This window comes from Pipistrellus kuhlii, unplaced genomic scaffold (assembly GCF_014108245.1).
Source record: "Pipistrellus kuhlii isolate mPipKuh1 unplaced genomic scaffold, mPipKuh1.p scaffold_m20_p_2, whole genome shotgun sequence".
In the NCBI taxonomy this organism is placed as follows: domain Eukaryota; kingdom Metazoa; phylum Chordata; class Mammalia; order Chiroptera; family Vespertilionidae; genus Pipistrellus; species Pipistrellus kuhlii.
In genome coordinates, this window is record NW_023425515.1 from 122,152,326 (window position 1) to 122,168,533 (window position 16,208).

Here is a 16,208-nt window from a genome sequence, read left to right on the forward strand (position 1 = left end):
TCTTCAAATTCTGGCTAAGAAACAAAAGAGAGGCATTTTTAACATGCCTCAGCTAACTATCATCTGGAAGAAGCTCATGGGGTATTTTGAGTGATGGAGAAATCAGGTAGTAATTTACTGACTTTTCTTTCATATACTTGCTTGAGCATCTCCTACAAAGCACATGGTATGCACTGTTTTACTTTGTCATATCTACTCTTTTTTATTTATTTTCTATTTTCATAATTTGCCAAAGGCTGTTTATCATACTAGAGAAATGCTATAAAAGTCCAGGTGTGGGCTTGTCCCTTTCAGTCTGACCCTCGGTATCAATGCCCATGACCTTTATTATACGTTTCCCAGGAGGTTGGTTAATTAAGGTCTAAAGCTAGGAAACAGACTGATGCGTTCAAAGTGACTATTAGAAGTATGAGCCCTGGTAAGTTTACTCAAATTTTCATTTATTTAAATATTTTTTTGAGTTTCTGCTGTGTGCCAGGCACTCTGCTGAATGTTGGGAATAAAAAAAATGAATAAGTTACTTTCCACAGGGAAGATGGACACGTTGAAGGAACTCTGCTAGAGTCTGGTGAGATCAGGGATGGTTGAACATAACACCCCACCTCACCCCCTCGGCAGGGTGTATGGAGGGGCTTCCAGTTAGCAGTGATCTTCAAGCTGAGGCTTTAACATGAGATTTCAAACCTGATAAACCTGATGCCCATGGACCACGTCTGGCCTCAATACTCTTTTTTTTTTTTTTTAAATTGAGAAATTTAAGACAACAAATTTTATAAATTTTTCATGAAAAAGTAGTAAGATATAGCTACTCTGTGCCTGTGTTCATAGGTCCAGAAATAGATGATCTTCCCTCCATTTATGTACACGTCTCTCTCCAGTATGTATTTGAATTAACTGTGCTTTCAAACTAAGGATGGGTCGGTGAAGAGTCAGAAGAGAAGAGTACTGGCATCTCAGCATGGCACAGGCGAGGGTCTGATGCCTTACGTTAGTAGCTACCTTTATCTTTGCTTTGGTAGGCCTTGTATGGTGAGGCTGTTAATATTTATTATACAGTCAGTACTATAATCACCCAGCAAATGAGGGTTTAATGCCCTGACTTGTGAAGGGAATTGAATTGATTAGTTACAGTGATCAGTGGTTTAATCAAAGGGAAAAAAAGAAAGGAATCATTGAGGAAGTAGAATCATTTTAAAAGAGGCATGTTTATTATTAATGTTTACTCAGCATTCTTTTTTTTAACAAACAAGTTATGGTAAAATAAAACTTATTCCACATTTCTTCATTAATGTAATCAACTAGGCACATTTTCAAGCTAGTTTATATTAATTTTCTTAAAACATTTTTTATTTTCATTTTTTTAAAAATATATTTTTATTGATTTTTTTAGAGAGGAAGGAGAGGGATAGAGAGTTAGAAACGTTGATGAGAGAGAAACATCGATCAGCTGCCTCCTGCACACCTCCTACTAGGGATGTGCCCACAACCAAGGTACATGCCCTTGCCTGGAATCGAACCCGGGATCTTTAAGTCCTCAGGTGGGTGCTCCATCCACTGAGTCAAACCGGTTAGGGCAAAATATTTTTTAAATTGAGGATTACAGTAAGAAGAAGAAGCATCAGTATGATCTTTAGTAAAAAAGGAAAGGTGTTGAAATCCTTTTCTTACGTTTTGAACTCCAGAATCCAAAGATGGCTAAGAATGGTATTGTTTGCTCATTCATTCAACAGAAATTTAGTGAGCAGCATCCTGGATGCCAGGAACTCTTCTAGGCACCAAGATTTATCAGTTAAAGAAACAAAACCTGGCATTGATCCTTGCTCTTATCAAAGCAAGATGTACAATAGACAATAAACATAATGAATAGGTAAGTTACAGTATTGGGTGATAAGGACTTATAAAAAAATTTGAACAAGAGGTGAGGAGTGAGGGGGCGTTACAGTTCAGGAGAAGGCCTGACTAAGTGATGTTTGTGCTGGATCTCTCTGATCTTGTCAGTGAGCATTGCTTTATAGGAAGTGAGGAAATGACCTTGTCATGTCAGGGCAGATTTAGTTTCCTTTGGTCTTGCTTTGTGTCTGAATGCTGTGCCTCAGAATGATTATTTCTCTGACTTTTTCACATATGTTTCTGACCCTTGCTAATCCTTGAAACAAATGAGTCAGAAGCAACATTTGGTTCAAGGCAGGATGGAAAATTTTGACCAAGTACTACTGATGTTTAAGAGCAGGATATGGAATTCAGTTTTTGCTGTGAGATGTAATAGTATGGAATTCAAGATTGTATATCAACGTTGGGTAAAGCATAAACAAGCAAAGATTGCTACATCATGTTCATCAGAAGCTGGCACTGACATATTGTCTCAGTAGGTTTTAGTCCCCAGTTAAGAACAGCACAACCACTTCTCCTTTCTCCTTCAGCAGTTCAGAGGTAGGAGTTAGTGCAATTAGATTATGTCATCTAGGTTCATACTTCCTTATTGCTGGGGAGTGCTCAAAAGCAGAAAGTCAGTGGCTTGGTATTTTTGGTATCCCTCCAACTTTGGAACTTCTTGTACCTATAAACATTAACCTTGCCTGGCTTCCTGAACCCCCATTTCCTATGATCTGCCGAAACAATAAGCAGCATGTGTTTGACTATATTAGAACCTGTAAATTTGCAATTGATGCCAAACCCACTTGAAATACTAATTCCAACTTTTTATTGTTGGAGCTTTTCTTTTTCTTTTTAAAAAAATATTTTAAAATGTGTCTAATTCAGATATTAATTTGCACTCAAATTAAAGCTATCAAGTGTGTTTTGTATTTTCAGGGCTGAAAAGAAATTGGTGACTTTTTTATTATGCCATATACCACTAATTCCCAACTTTAAACGTGGTTGGATGACATCTCCCAAATACTGGCTGAGAAAGACCATGTATTTAAAAAGGGTTTGCTCAGAGAGCCCCTCTGTCCCCCTCATCAGGGAAATGTCTGAATGTATAATAACAGTGTCCCAATAATTCCAAAAGGGACGTATGCATAGCTGACCTAGGGTGCCTCAGCCAGAAATCTTACACGTACGACCCAAGGTACTTAATTAATAATTCCACTGAGCATAAATTACACAGGAGACAAACATGCAATGCACGAATTACACACGGTTTATTTACCAGAGTCCTGGTGGGTTCCAGACCTCGGCAGGCACCTGGGGGTCCGCACTGACACACACACACAGTCCACGGAGGATGTTGCAGATGCAGCTTGGCTTGAGTTGAGGCTTCTCACGATGGCTCACGGTCCGAGGCTCAGGGTTCAGGGCTCCAGGCTCAGGCAGAGCTTTTGGCTGGTGCAGGCAGGGGAAGTGGAGAGCGACCCTCTGTGGAGGAGCAGAAGGAATGTCTCTGATCTTCTGTGGAGCTTGCTCTTTTTATGTGTCTTCAGTGCTCAGATGTGTCTTCAGTGTGTCTTATCAGCGGGTCCCAGGAGTCCTGCTATCTTGTCTTTTATGTGGGGTACAGATCACTTTATTTTCTACACACAGGTCACTCAAGGGTGCTTATCAGTTTGTTTGCATTCCATTTCACACTTTCAGATATCACACTTCAATTCCACACTTCAATACTTATTCAATATTGTATTTATCCTTATTACTATTATGATAACAAATGGTCCTCCTGCTAGATATGGTATTCTACTTACATATTTTCCTAGATTTAATCAAGCTCCTTATATATTCCATGCTAGTCCTGTTTTCCCTAAGATGTATCCCTGGACATTAGCTGTGAGGCTAAATTCTTCCTGTTTCCAAGATCAGTGTGCTCCGGGAGTGCAGAATGGACAGATGTGGAGGGTCTGACCTGACCACTGGATGCCAGCCAGCTCATTCCCTTTCTTTAGGAAGATCCGACCTTTAAACAGGCATCCCTAACCCGAGTGTTCCATGGCCCTCCAGCTCTGTGACACTGAGGTGCTTCTAGGAGAAAGTGTTTCATATTCAAATCAATCTGGAAAATGGTATGTGCGCTACACCTCCCTTGGAGGGACCTACTGTGTATTTGCATTTTAGAGACTCTGAAATCTTGTGGATAGGAGGAAAGCAAGGGGACCCTGTTTAACTCCTTTCAGAGCATTTCCATTAGGTCGTACCACCTTTTTTTAGTGGAATACCTATTAACTTCCCTACCACTGGAGCTCTGAAGAATGCTGCTTTAAATTATTCTTTTAAAAAAAATATATATATTTTATTGATTTTGTACAGAGAGGAAGGGAAAGAGACAGAGAGCAAGAAACATCGATGAGAGAGAGTCATCGATCAGCTGCCTCTTGCACACCCCCTACTGGGGATATGCCCGCAGCCAAGGTACATGCCCTTGACCGGAATCGAACCTGGGTCCCCTCAGTCCCCAAGCCAACGCTGAGCCAAACTGGTCTCGGCATATTCTTGATTTAAATGACATCTAGAGAAAGGAACGTGACAAACATGTAAATAATCCATCAATATATCGAGTTTCTTTTTAAAGGAAACTTAACCATGTTCTATTTACGAAGATGGTTTTTGTTAAACTGTTTGCTTAACGTTAATATACAAAAGAAAGTGTAGCATAAAACGCGGGAAGCTGGATTTACAGGACAAAAATGGGCGTAGCTCTCACTAGCATGTCTGACGTTACCGGGCATAGGTGTATTATGGAGCCAAAGAAATTGGTATTTGGGAGTTATGGAGAGAGGTGTTGCAAAATCATTTGTTTTTATGATTGAAGGTTTTTGTAATTTCTGAGGTATGTTAGTGTACTAACTAAGGATATGCAAAACATCTCCCTCCCTCCCTCCCTCCTCCCTCCCTCCCTTCCTCCTTCCCTCCCACACCACACATAAACTCTCTTTTTTTCACCCCTGTGGATTTAAATAACCCAAATATGAAAATTCAAAAAATTCCTCTTCTGGCATCTGCAACACACTTTTTCAGGTAACATCACACAATTATAATTCAAGTGAAAGAAGAAAAAATCACAAAAGTCAATTATCAAAGGAGGGCAAATTTGTGGGTTTGCTCCCTTGTGAGCAATATTTGCCCTGTTGATTTATTTTGGAAGCTATTTTTGTCAGCCATGAATTAAAGAATAATGAAAACACAGTTGTTGCTTGTTTTTATAACCTAGATAATTTCACCTGAAAAGAGTTGGTATGTTGGGCATGGCCTATTTACCTTTCAGATTAGAGACAGGATGTGCTGAGCAAAAAGAAAATAAAGTCCAGCCATATTCTCGCCTTTTTTCCATTACGTTTTGTTGGCTCGAAGTAGTTAGAACTCCTTTTACTATTCATTTCTCTGAGCCAAATGGATTTTCCAATGGCTAAAAAAGTGAGAGGAAATATAAAAGTTTTCAGACTAAGGCCTTCTTTTCCTTTGGGCCTGTTGGGTGACCTTTAAGCAAATCTCACATATGGCCTGGGAGACATTTCAGTTTGGGAAGATTAGCAGTATGTGCATGTTTGTGTGCACATGTGCGTGTGCACATGTGTGTGCATGTTCTTGTATATATTTGCATGTCCATGTGCATACCATGTGCATGTATATATTTGTGTGTCCATGTGCACTGACAAGGTTGGTAACTTTCAAGTGAAACAGAGAATCTATAATGGTTCATTTCTGGATTCTGATCTGTTTTAGGAGAAAGGAATGCCACTTTTCTGTTTTGCCCTCCATCTTCTCTCCCAGTATAGCCTGGTGAGTAAGAGTGCAGATACAGAGCTAGGTAGACCCAGGCTCAAGTTCAGGCATGGTCATTTAATGGTGTGTGACTTTAGGTAAAATCTCTGGCTTTTCTGAGCCTTAGTTTTATCACCTGTAGGATAGAGGGAGAGAGGCAATGATAATACTTATCTCAGAGTGTTGTAGGAGGCATCAAATAAGAATTCCAATAAAGCAACTAGCACAGTGCCAAGCCCCTAGTAAATAGCTTTGTTATTATTTTCTTTCCTATTGTCTATCAGGATACTGGACTGTGCTGTTTTTCAAAAAATTTTTTTTAAAAAAATATATTGTTATTGATTTCAGTGAGGAAGGGAGAAATGGAGAGAGAGAAACATCAATGACGAGAGAGAATCATTGATCAGCTGCTTCCTGCTCACCCCTTACTGAGGATGGAACCAGTAACACGGACATGTGCCCTGAGTGGGAATTGAGCCATGACATTCCGGTTCATAGGTCTATGCTCAACCACTGAGACATACCAGCTGGGCTCAAAATGTTTTAGAGAAAGAAAATCCTACAAAAACTTGTCTGGCTTCCTCAATAGACTTTTATAAAAAGGAAGTTATATAGGTGATTTCAACCTTACTACTATTCTGAAATACTCACAAGCTAGCAATTAAGATAGAGAGAAATTTCTCTGTTGGATTTCTCCAAAGAGAGACTAATGGTTGTATATTTTAATTGAAGATCTTGAAGCAAGATTTACAGGAAAACAATATAACTTTGAAAATGAATGGATGAGCACATTTCTGATGGATGTAAAAGATTTGGATGGAAATGTGTCTCAAGCTACTATTTATTTAGGAGCTGTTTACCCCCAATAAAAAAATAATAATATAATTACTTGTTGGCTTGATATGTTTATTCTAATATCATTGTGTGTATGTTTTTAATTTTTTTTTATTTTATTGATAACTCCCTGTCACTGCAGGAAACAATGAAGCATTTTACTCCCGCAATGTCACAGAACAAGTATTTGTCTCCTCTTCTGGTCATGTGACCTGCCAATCTTGCCTGAAGCTTTAAAGTATTCCAGCTGTCTTCATTCCCATGTCTTCTAGTACTATTAAGTGGACAGAAGTAAATTCTGCCAGTTCAAAGCCCTCTCTTATTCTGTTGGTTTCTGGTACTAAAATATACTGGCTTGCAAGGTTACCCGTGTGCTCTTCTTGGGTGTTTAACCTTGAGTCAGTGAACTTCTTTCTCTTAGTTTATGTGTAAATGACTTCATTATAACCACTCATCATACTTGTGCTTTTTTAAATTAAATTTATTCACTTGAGGTGGTAAGCACATAATACAATACAATATACAGATGATGTATTATTGAATTGTACCCCTGGAACCTAAATACTTTTATTAACCAATGACCATACTTGTTAAACGTTTTAATATAGTGCTATTATAGTTTTTGTTTATTAGTAGAGTCACTGGTTTAAAATACAAATTTAGACACTATATTTTTTTATTGATGATTGAGCTGCTGCAGGTCAGATAGCATTTGAAAAATAGGAGCATGTTATAACAGCACAAGAAGTGAATTAGAGATGACTCAAGGAGGAGCTGGCTTCCTGGACCTATGATCTCACCCATGCCTAATGCTCAACACATATTCAAGGAAAGTGGTAAAATGTGGTAAGAGAGGAAAGAGCAGCAAAAGAAAACCAGGCTCTCAAGGCCAGTGACTTTGTCATTGCATCACAGCCCTAGATTTGGAAGGGGCCTTAACTCTTCTAGTCTCCCCACCCTCCCAATGAAAGAAGGCATTTTTCTGGATGCCAGTATGGTTTGGCATTTAGGAGAATTGGCCTCAAATCTGGTTGCCTGGCTTCATTTAGTCAACAAGAATTTATCAGGCAGTGTATAGTTCTAAATGCTTAGGATATAGTGGTGAACAATTGGATCAAGGCCTGGTTTTTAGATAGTTCAAATTTTGGTGCAAGGCACAGATATTAACAAGTAAATATAGAAGTCAGAGAATGTGTGCTCTAAAGAAAAACAAAACGAGGGAGGGGCATAAGGAGTGCTATAGGAGAGGGGTTTTCTACTTTATGTTAGATGGTCAGGGATGTCTCCCTGATAAGGTATTATTTAAGCAAAGACCTGAAAGACATGGAGAGTAAGCTGTATAGATATCTGGGAGCAGAGAGTTTTAGGCAGCGGGGAGCAGTGGGTGGTCCTAAGCTGAGAGTGTGCTCAGTGTTCAGATACAGCAAAGAGGCCAGTGTGAGTGTGTGTGTGTGTGTGTGTGTGTGTGTGTGTGTGTGTGTCTGGGGTGGTGGTGGTGGGAGTAGGAGCTGAACTCAGGGAGGTAGTGGTGTTAGAGTGTAGGACCTTGTGGGCTGTGGCGAGGATTCGGACTTTAGTTTGATGTGAAAACAGAAGCCATTGGAGAGTTTTAACCTACAGAGTGACATGACCTCACATTGCTTTAAGTAGATCACTGTATTAGTATGGATTCTGCAGAGAGATAGATTCAATAGGATATGTATTTCCAACAGAGATATACATAGAGGAGTTGGGTCACAGTTATGGAGGTGAGGCCAGACTCTGGAGAACTCATGGTGTAGTTCCAGTCTGAGTCTTAAGGCCTGAAGATGAGAACTATGGGTGTAAGTTCCAGTCTGAAGGTAGGAGAAGACCGGTGTCCCATCTCATGCATTGAGTCAGGCAGAGAGAGTGAATTCTCTTCTCCCTTCCTCTGCCTTTTTGTTCTATTCATATCCTCAACTGATTGGGTGAGGCCCACTTACATGGGGAGGGGTGGGATAATCTGCTTTACTCAGCCTGATTCAAGTGCTAATCTCCTCTGGAAACACCCTCACAAACATAACTAGATATAATGCGAAACCAAATATCTGGGTGCCCTGTGCCTTGGTCAAGGTGACATCTAAAATTAAACCATCACAACACCCTGTCTGTGGCATAACCAATGAACTAAGGGGGAAAGTGTGACAGCAAGGAGACTGGTTAGAAGGTAAATATAGTAATTCAGGCCAGAGATGATAGTGGATTGGACCAGAACGTGGTAGCTGTTAATGTCTTCGGGTAGTCTAAATTTTCATTTTCTTCTATGTAATATAAGGATAATAAATCATTCTATAAGGTTATAGAGAAGATTGCAGTAGATAATCTATATAAAGCACTTAGTGCCTAGAATACAGCTAGCATATGTCACTCTTACTAGTTGTGCAATACTCTAGATTTTGCTTGAAAACTTCCAGGATTGTGACATATCATAACACTGGCTATTCAATTATTAGAAACTCTAATTCTAAGCTATCTTTTCTTCTATATCCATTTGAAACATTTCTTTATAAGTTCTACCCACTAGTACTACTTCTGGTATCTAGAACAAAATTGGTTGAAATCTAATTTTTTTCTACCCATTAGCTCTGTATTGTTTGAACTGAGATTATCTTATTGTTAGAGGGCAAGGAGAAGGTTACTATTAAAACTTCTCCCACTCTGCTCCATCCAGTGTGGGAATATTAATAAACAGAACTTTATTCTTCTCCCCTTCTTCCCTCCTGTCGATACAATTCTTTTGGAATGAGATTCATTTGCAAGACATTCTTGACTTTGATTATAGGTTGAACAAGTACTTCAGGCTTTTCTATATTCTCTTAGAAAAGCATTCAGTATCAGGCTAAGGGGTATGATTTTATAATAAGGAACAAGACTTTATTTTTTTCAAAGAAGGTTATAAAAAGATGGTATGTTGGTAAACTGTATTTGTGTATTGTGAAGACTTTTTTTTGGAAGCATACTTTACTTTTAATTCTTCAAAACATGAATCAGAACGCCATAGGCTGGCCAAGGTATGTTAGTGTACCTTGCAAGCCATAGCAAGGAAAGTGAGCATACAATGAGAGAACTTCCCCTTACATCCACTGAATCATCAAGTTTAGCTACTTATTCTTTTAAAATTGCACTTTTATTCCAATTTCCTTTAAGTCTATTCTCATCTTAGTCAATTTTGCTCTTTCATTTGGTACCACTGTGTACCAGCCCTTGTGCTAATTGTGTGTATAACATATAGTCAGACTGGCCCTCATGTGGGAAGCAAACCCTCTGATGGGTGCTGTGGGAGCATATGAGAACCCACCTAAATTATAATAGACTTGAGGAAGTCAGGGAAAATTTCCCTGAGAGGTTGAGACCAAAAGATAAATAGAGAATGCTGGATGGTGGCGTTGGTGGGCTATGTGTGGGAAGAGGGCAACGGGGAGGAAGGGTAGCCACATGTGAGGCACATAACCAAGGCCCACTGAGGACATCCCTGGAACATATTGGTGGAAGTAATAGGTGTGCTTGGGCATGAGGCTGGAGAGTCAGGCAGAGACTAGATGGAGGATCTTGTATGCCACGTTAAATAGCATTATGGAGCCACTGCGAGGCTTTATTTGGGAGTGGGGTAGGAGCATGGCTTTGGCCTAGGGTGGAGAATGGTATGAAAATGGGAAAAACTGGAGTAGGATGAAGAAAGGGGGCTGATGAGAGCTCTAAGAATAATGCCCTCATCAACATATACTACATTTGTTATGGTAGACTGCAATTTTGAGATCTGGAATATTTAAATTATTTTCATGTCTCCGATTTCTCATTCCTTTCCATTTAGATACTAATGTCAGATTTCTTAAAATATTTTTGTCAGAATGCCACTACTATTATTAAAGATTCATGTGTTCCTATTTGAATCATATTTCTTAGTGCTGACATTCAAGTTCTTCTATGAATTGTCTGTCACACAATGTCTAACCAGGTCATCTTTTGTTGCTTCTTATATGAGGCATCTCAGATCTCCATTTCTTCTTCCTAGAAAGCTCCTGTTTTCTTTCCTTTTTACCCCACCTACTCAATTTTCCTAACGATGTCTCATTGCCTGGTCAAGGGAAGCCACCATTCATTATTCATCAAGAACTTATTTTGACAGGCAGAATACTAACTGGGAGGGGGTTATTGGTGAACAAGTCAAACACCGTTCTTACCCTGGTGGCATTGGCTATCCTAGTGTAAAGGTATCTCTTCTCTGAAAGTATTAACACTTAAAATCTAATTAAATAGATTTTATACAAATATCTGTATTGCCTTATATTCTACTTGTTTTGACATCAAGTCATTTTATTTTCTCACGTAGACTTGAAGTCCACTGAGGGAAAAGCCCAGGAAAACAGGCACCACTAATCATTGCTGTCATAAATAATAGCAACAGGCATTTATTCACCTTATTTAGTGGGAGGTATTATTTTAAGTGTTTTAATTCATTTCATCCATTTAATGACCCAAATCAGTCTTTAAAAGATATCCTTATTTAAAAAAAAAAAATAAAAAAAAAAAAATATATATATATATATATATATATATATATATATATATATATTATTGATTTTGTATAGAGAGGAAGGGAGAGAGAGAGAGAGTTAGAAACATTGATGAGAGAGAGAGTCATCAACCAGCTGCCTCTTGCACACCCTCTACTGGGGATATGCCTGCAACCAAGGTACATGCCCTTGACCGGAATCGAACCCGGGACCTTTCAGTCCCCAAGCTGACGCTCTATCCATTGAGCCAAACCGGTTTCGGCGGATATCCTTATTTTAAAGATAATTTAGTGGACATAGGTAGTTACTGTTTTACTAATGTCACAACTTCTGGGCTTGTGTGTTCATGTTTTGAGGCCCACTCAGCCATCCCAAGCAAATCATTTGCCTATTTGCCAGTTTCCAGAAGTACTTGGGACAGTCAGGGACAGCCGTGCCACAACCAGAAGCTATTCTATAGTTAACGTCAGCTACTTCTGTAAAGTTTGTAGTAATTTAAGGGTGTGATGCAGAGGGTTTTAGTTCCTCTGTTAATCTCGGTAAAAAAAAAAAAAAAAAAAAAAAAAAAAAATGAAGACAGTAGGCAAATGAAGGTTCCCAGCAGAAGCATCGGGAAGAAAGGCTACATGGCTCAATCCTCTCTTCCCTTTAACTACCAACCTAGACCGATAGATTAGCTCACTGCCAAGTATTTAGTGACCAATATCATGTTCACTGGTGGGAGTAGAGAATTCAATTAGAAATATAGGGAAACCCACTTGTTTTCCTTCCTCCTATCCCTTTTTTTTCTTTCTTGCTGTCTTCCTTTTAAAGGCTGTTATTACCATTTATAATGGTAATACATGCCAGTTTTAAAACAAAATAAAACAAATAAAAAATCTCCAAAGTATTGATGATATAAACACTTCATCTGTACCCCCTTCCATACTCTTCCTCCATGTATAAATAAACATACAAACATATGGATGGATATGTATTCATACACAACGCTTCACAGAGAAATGCGATCTTTATGTATAGAGACCATTTTTTAACTTGGGTTTTACAAACTTAACTTAGTGTATTGTGGACATGTTTCCATGTAAGTGTATACAGAACTACTTTCCCTACCTTCCTTTTCCAGTGTTGTCTAGTATTCTCTGCTGCGGCTGTATCAACGTTTATGTGACTAGACCCCTCCTAATATTAATAAAATGGACTTCAAGGTTGTTTCCAGTTTTTGCTATTATAGATGAAAATATTTGTTTATACTTATGTGAATGTGAAAGTATATCTCTTTCAGGATAAATTTCTAGAAGTGGAATTGTTTAATCAAAAGATAGGTGCATTTTAAATCAATATGTGTTGTGAGTTTGCCTTCCCACACTGCTGTGGCAGTTTAGCGTTCTCACCGACAGTGTAGAAAAGTCCCCTTCTTTGACACTCTGGGAAATTGCAAATTTTTCATCTTCTCTAATCTGATATGTGAATAGAACGTATCTCATTGCTTTAGTCCAGACTTCCTCTTTTAAGGAGGAAGCAAATTGTAGCAAAATAAATTCATCTCATGAACCTATATCTAGCTCAGTATGTACTCTGTGCAGTGCCAGCATAGTTTCAGCTGGTTTTACAGGTTGGTGTTCACAGTACTGTCAAGTTAGAAAAATGGGCCCCCTCTAGGAAAGTATATCACTCATAGGAGAGTGAATGAATGAAAAAATAATGCTCATAATGGTGGTCCTAAGGCTGTGTGCCATGTGTTGTCATAGAGTTTATGTTCAATGACAAACAGGGAAAGGAATTTAAAAAAATTTAGTGGCAGCCAAAAAGGTTGTGAACTAACTAGAAAATTCAATTAACTCCAAAACCCCGTTTTTTAAAATATTAAGTTAATCAAGGTTTGGTTATGTTGTGGAATTCAGATAAGCCCAGCACCTCTAGGAGTCAGGCTGGACAGAATCAGTGCCTCATTTCTGTGAAAATAAATAGATCTGTGTTAACTAAAAGTCTCAATGGTTGGACACTTCTGTAACGTGGTTGTGAGTTACTATTAGCCACATGAATGCAGGGTTTCTATTGAATTTCTTTGATCCTTAGTTTGTTCATCTACTGTAAAAAAAATTGAAGGATAAGTAAGGCATTTGAGTACCTACTATGTAATGTGTATTATGAAAAAATACTACTTTTTTTTTCTTTTGCTCTTACCCTCCAGTTTACAGACAAAAAAGCCGATGCAGAATTAAGTTACTTGCCACGATTCATACTCTTAATTCCTGGATCATAGGTTGTTTGGATGAAGTAAGAACAACCCCCATGAAAATACATATGTACTGCGTGAAAAATAGTGTGTATTCCCTATATTTCATTTGTTAACATGAACAACGGATGAACCTCCTATTAGGTTCTTATAATTCTATCTGTAGTTTCTAAAGCTTGAAAATATCCTATATACTAGTAATGCAAATTGACAACTGTTCATTTTAAAAATATATTTATTTATTTATTTTGAGAGAGAGAAAGAGAGAGAGTGATTATTGATGTGAGAGAGAAACATCAATTGAGCCTGTAACCTGGGCATGGGCCCTGATCAGGAATTGAACCAGTGACCTTTCACTGCTTTGAATGCTGCTCAACCAACTGAGCCAAACTGGCCAGGGTTGACAACTGTTTTTTTTTAATTGCATAAACATTTAGTCAATACAAAGAAGATGTAAGGAACAGCTGATTAAAAAATCTCAGGGTTTTTCCAGAGACCAGAGAGTATGTTACCTGAATACTGGTAATTATAGTGCCAAGAAGGGACTGAGCAGTGTGCTTTGAACTTTCAACTGTGTGACTCCTGGCAGGTTACTTATAAAACCAAGGGCTGAGAGATTAAGAGGTCAGCTGTCCACACCGGGAAACTCCCAGTGTACTTACATATATTCAGATGTTGAAACTGAAGTCAAGGTTCAAGCCAAGACCTTCTGGTCTAAAGACTGGTATTCTCCCACCCCCGACATGCATCATGGGTGTGGAAGTTACTGGTGTTCACAAGAGGGCCTCACTCTGAAAGTTGTTCTCAAGGAGTCTTGTGTGCTGAGGGTATTACTGAAAGGCTGACTCTAAAGCACACAGATGGTTACTGCCACTGGGGAAGAGTGTTTTATAGCTGTAGTAACTGCTTTTCCTAGGCAGAGTGTTAAACACAGACTGCTTTATTTTGGAATGGTGTCTAGTCTTTGAAGAACTTTATGGTTTATGGTGTTGATAGCCTTCAGAAGGAAAAGAAAAAAAGTAGCATTTTCAAGTTGAAAGATTCCAGTATTTTGTCATGCTTTTGTTCTGATAACATGGAAATCATTCTGAAGTAGTGAGAAAACAAGCAAAGGTTGTGTCTCAATGAGACCTTGGTTTAAACCTCAACTCCTATGTTTGCTAGTTGTGGGGATTTAGGATAAATTACTGCACTGCTTAATATGAAATGAGGATAATACCTGCCTCAGAATTGCTATGAGGATTAAATGAGACAATTTTAAGACACACACGATAGCTATCATTGGAGCTTGACAAATATTCCCTCTCTGTCATCTCCTCCTTTCCCTTGCCTCTAATATAATGGCTCTCAAAGTGTGATCCTCAAACCAGCTCACCCTAGACCTACTGAGTCAGAAACTGTTTCAGTTAACCTTTCAGGAGATGCACTTGTTTAATGTATTTGCAGAGAACTGTATTGGTGAAGCACATGGCAATTATTCACTACCATGTGCTTTGAAATACATATGCCCCTTCTGTCTCTTCAGTGACCACTGGCACATGTCTATAGCAGTTGGTCATATGGCTTTGACTTAAGATCTTTGCCTTGATAGTCTAATTTTTGAGAGTATGGTGCTAACTCTAAACATTTGGATAGTGTAAGTTCAAAGTCAGTAGTTAGGTTAGATTTGAACAAGGAAACTAAGAGCAGTCTAGAAACTTGCTTTCTTAGAAAATTTCAAAAACATTTACATATTTTCAGTATAAAGTATTGTGGGGAAATTATGAGGTGAGAAATTGTGTTCCATCTAAATTATAATTAGGAAGATATCTGATTTTGCTATGGGATAATCAAATAAAATAATTTCAAATTAATTTGGAATAGAATAAGATTGCTCATATTCATTGTACTCACGGTTCATTATTATTTAATCCCTTCTACTTTTTCAGAGTTCACATTTCTTTTAAAAATATTTTTTTTTATTGATTTCAGAGAGGAAAGGAGAGGGAGAGAGAGATAGAAACATCAATGATGAGAGAGAATCATTGATCAGCTGACTCCTACGTTCCTCTCTGGGTATTGAGCCCACAATCCAGGCATATGCCTTGACTGGGAATCAAACTATGACCTCTCTGTTCATAAATTGATGCTCAATCACTGGCCACACGGGCTGGGCTCACATTTCTTAAATGTAATAAGTTCTCTTATATAAATATCGCCAAGGAGGAAGTTTGTTTAAGGATTACATCTATTCTAAATTGATAATACTTGGTTCTTAACCATCATCCATGAAGACAATATCCTCCTGAGGAAACAAACAGCATCACTATTGACAGTTGTTATTGATGTGAGCTATTTTTCATGCTGGCTTTATAGGTTATATTCTCTAGGAACAAGCAATTAATGATGAGTTAGCTTTATACTCTTATTTATACAGTGTAATATTCTTTACAGTTTCAAAAATTTAGATAATCATCTATTAATATTATTACCATTAATTTTAATTAATAAGATTTTATCTCAATATAGTTTATTTAAACTCTAGTTTATATAATAATACAGATATTGGGGTTTTATATAAAATAGAATACAGATAATTCCTGCTTTAAGAAACATTAAAATCTAAGATTTGGTGAATGGTGTAATTTTTTCTTTTTAGCTTTAAAAAATTGTACAACTGTTTGTTATAACATTTTTTTCAAAATACAACAAAGGTGAAAATTTTAACAATGACTATATTTTTACTTCCTCTTAGATTCTAACATTAATTTTTACTCCCCTTATCACACATCTGCCCATCCATTTATCCTTTTATCCTTTAAATGGTATAGTTTTAATACTCCATGATTTCTCTAGTAAAATGTTAAGTACTGCATTCTCCAGTGTGTTTTCTCAGATTGGTTGAATGGTCATATTTTATGCAGATAATTTGT

At 37.9% G+C, this 16,208-nt stretch overlaps 1 protein-coding gene across 4 annotated transcripts in view; it reads left to right on the forward strand.

The window, feature by feature from the left end:
• RNF144B (ring finger protein 144B) overlaps positions 1 to 16,208 on the forward strand; it is a 75,284-nt gene that overhangs the window by 13,850 nt on the left and 45,226 nt on the right. The window contains exon 2 of one of the 4 annotated variants that reach the window (XM_036444608.2): positions 3,796 to 3,995. The exons of 2 other annotated variants lie outside the window; for them this stretch is intronic. In XM_036444608.2, the coding sequence (XP_036300501.1) occupies positions 3,993 to 3,995 (3 nt within the window). In that variant the 5' untranslated portion in view covers positions 3,796 to 3,992. Of the gene's footprint in view, positions 1 to 3,790; positions 3,996 to 16,208 lie in introns of all 4 variants that reach the window. One more of the 4 variants, XM_036444609.2, reaches the window with a different exon arrangement.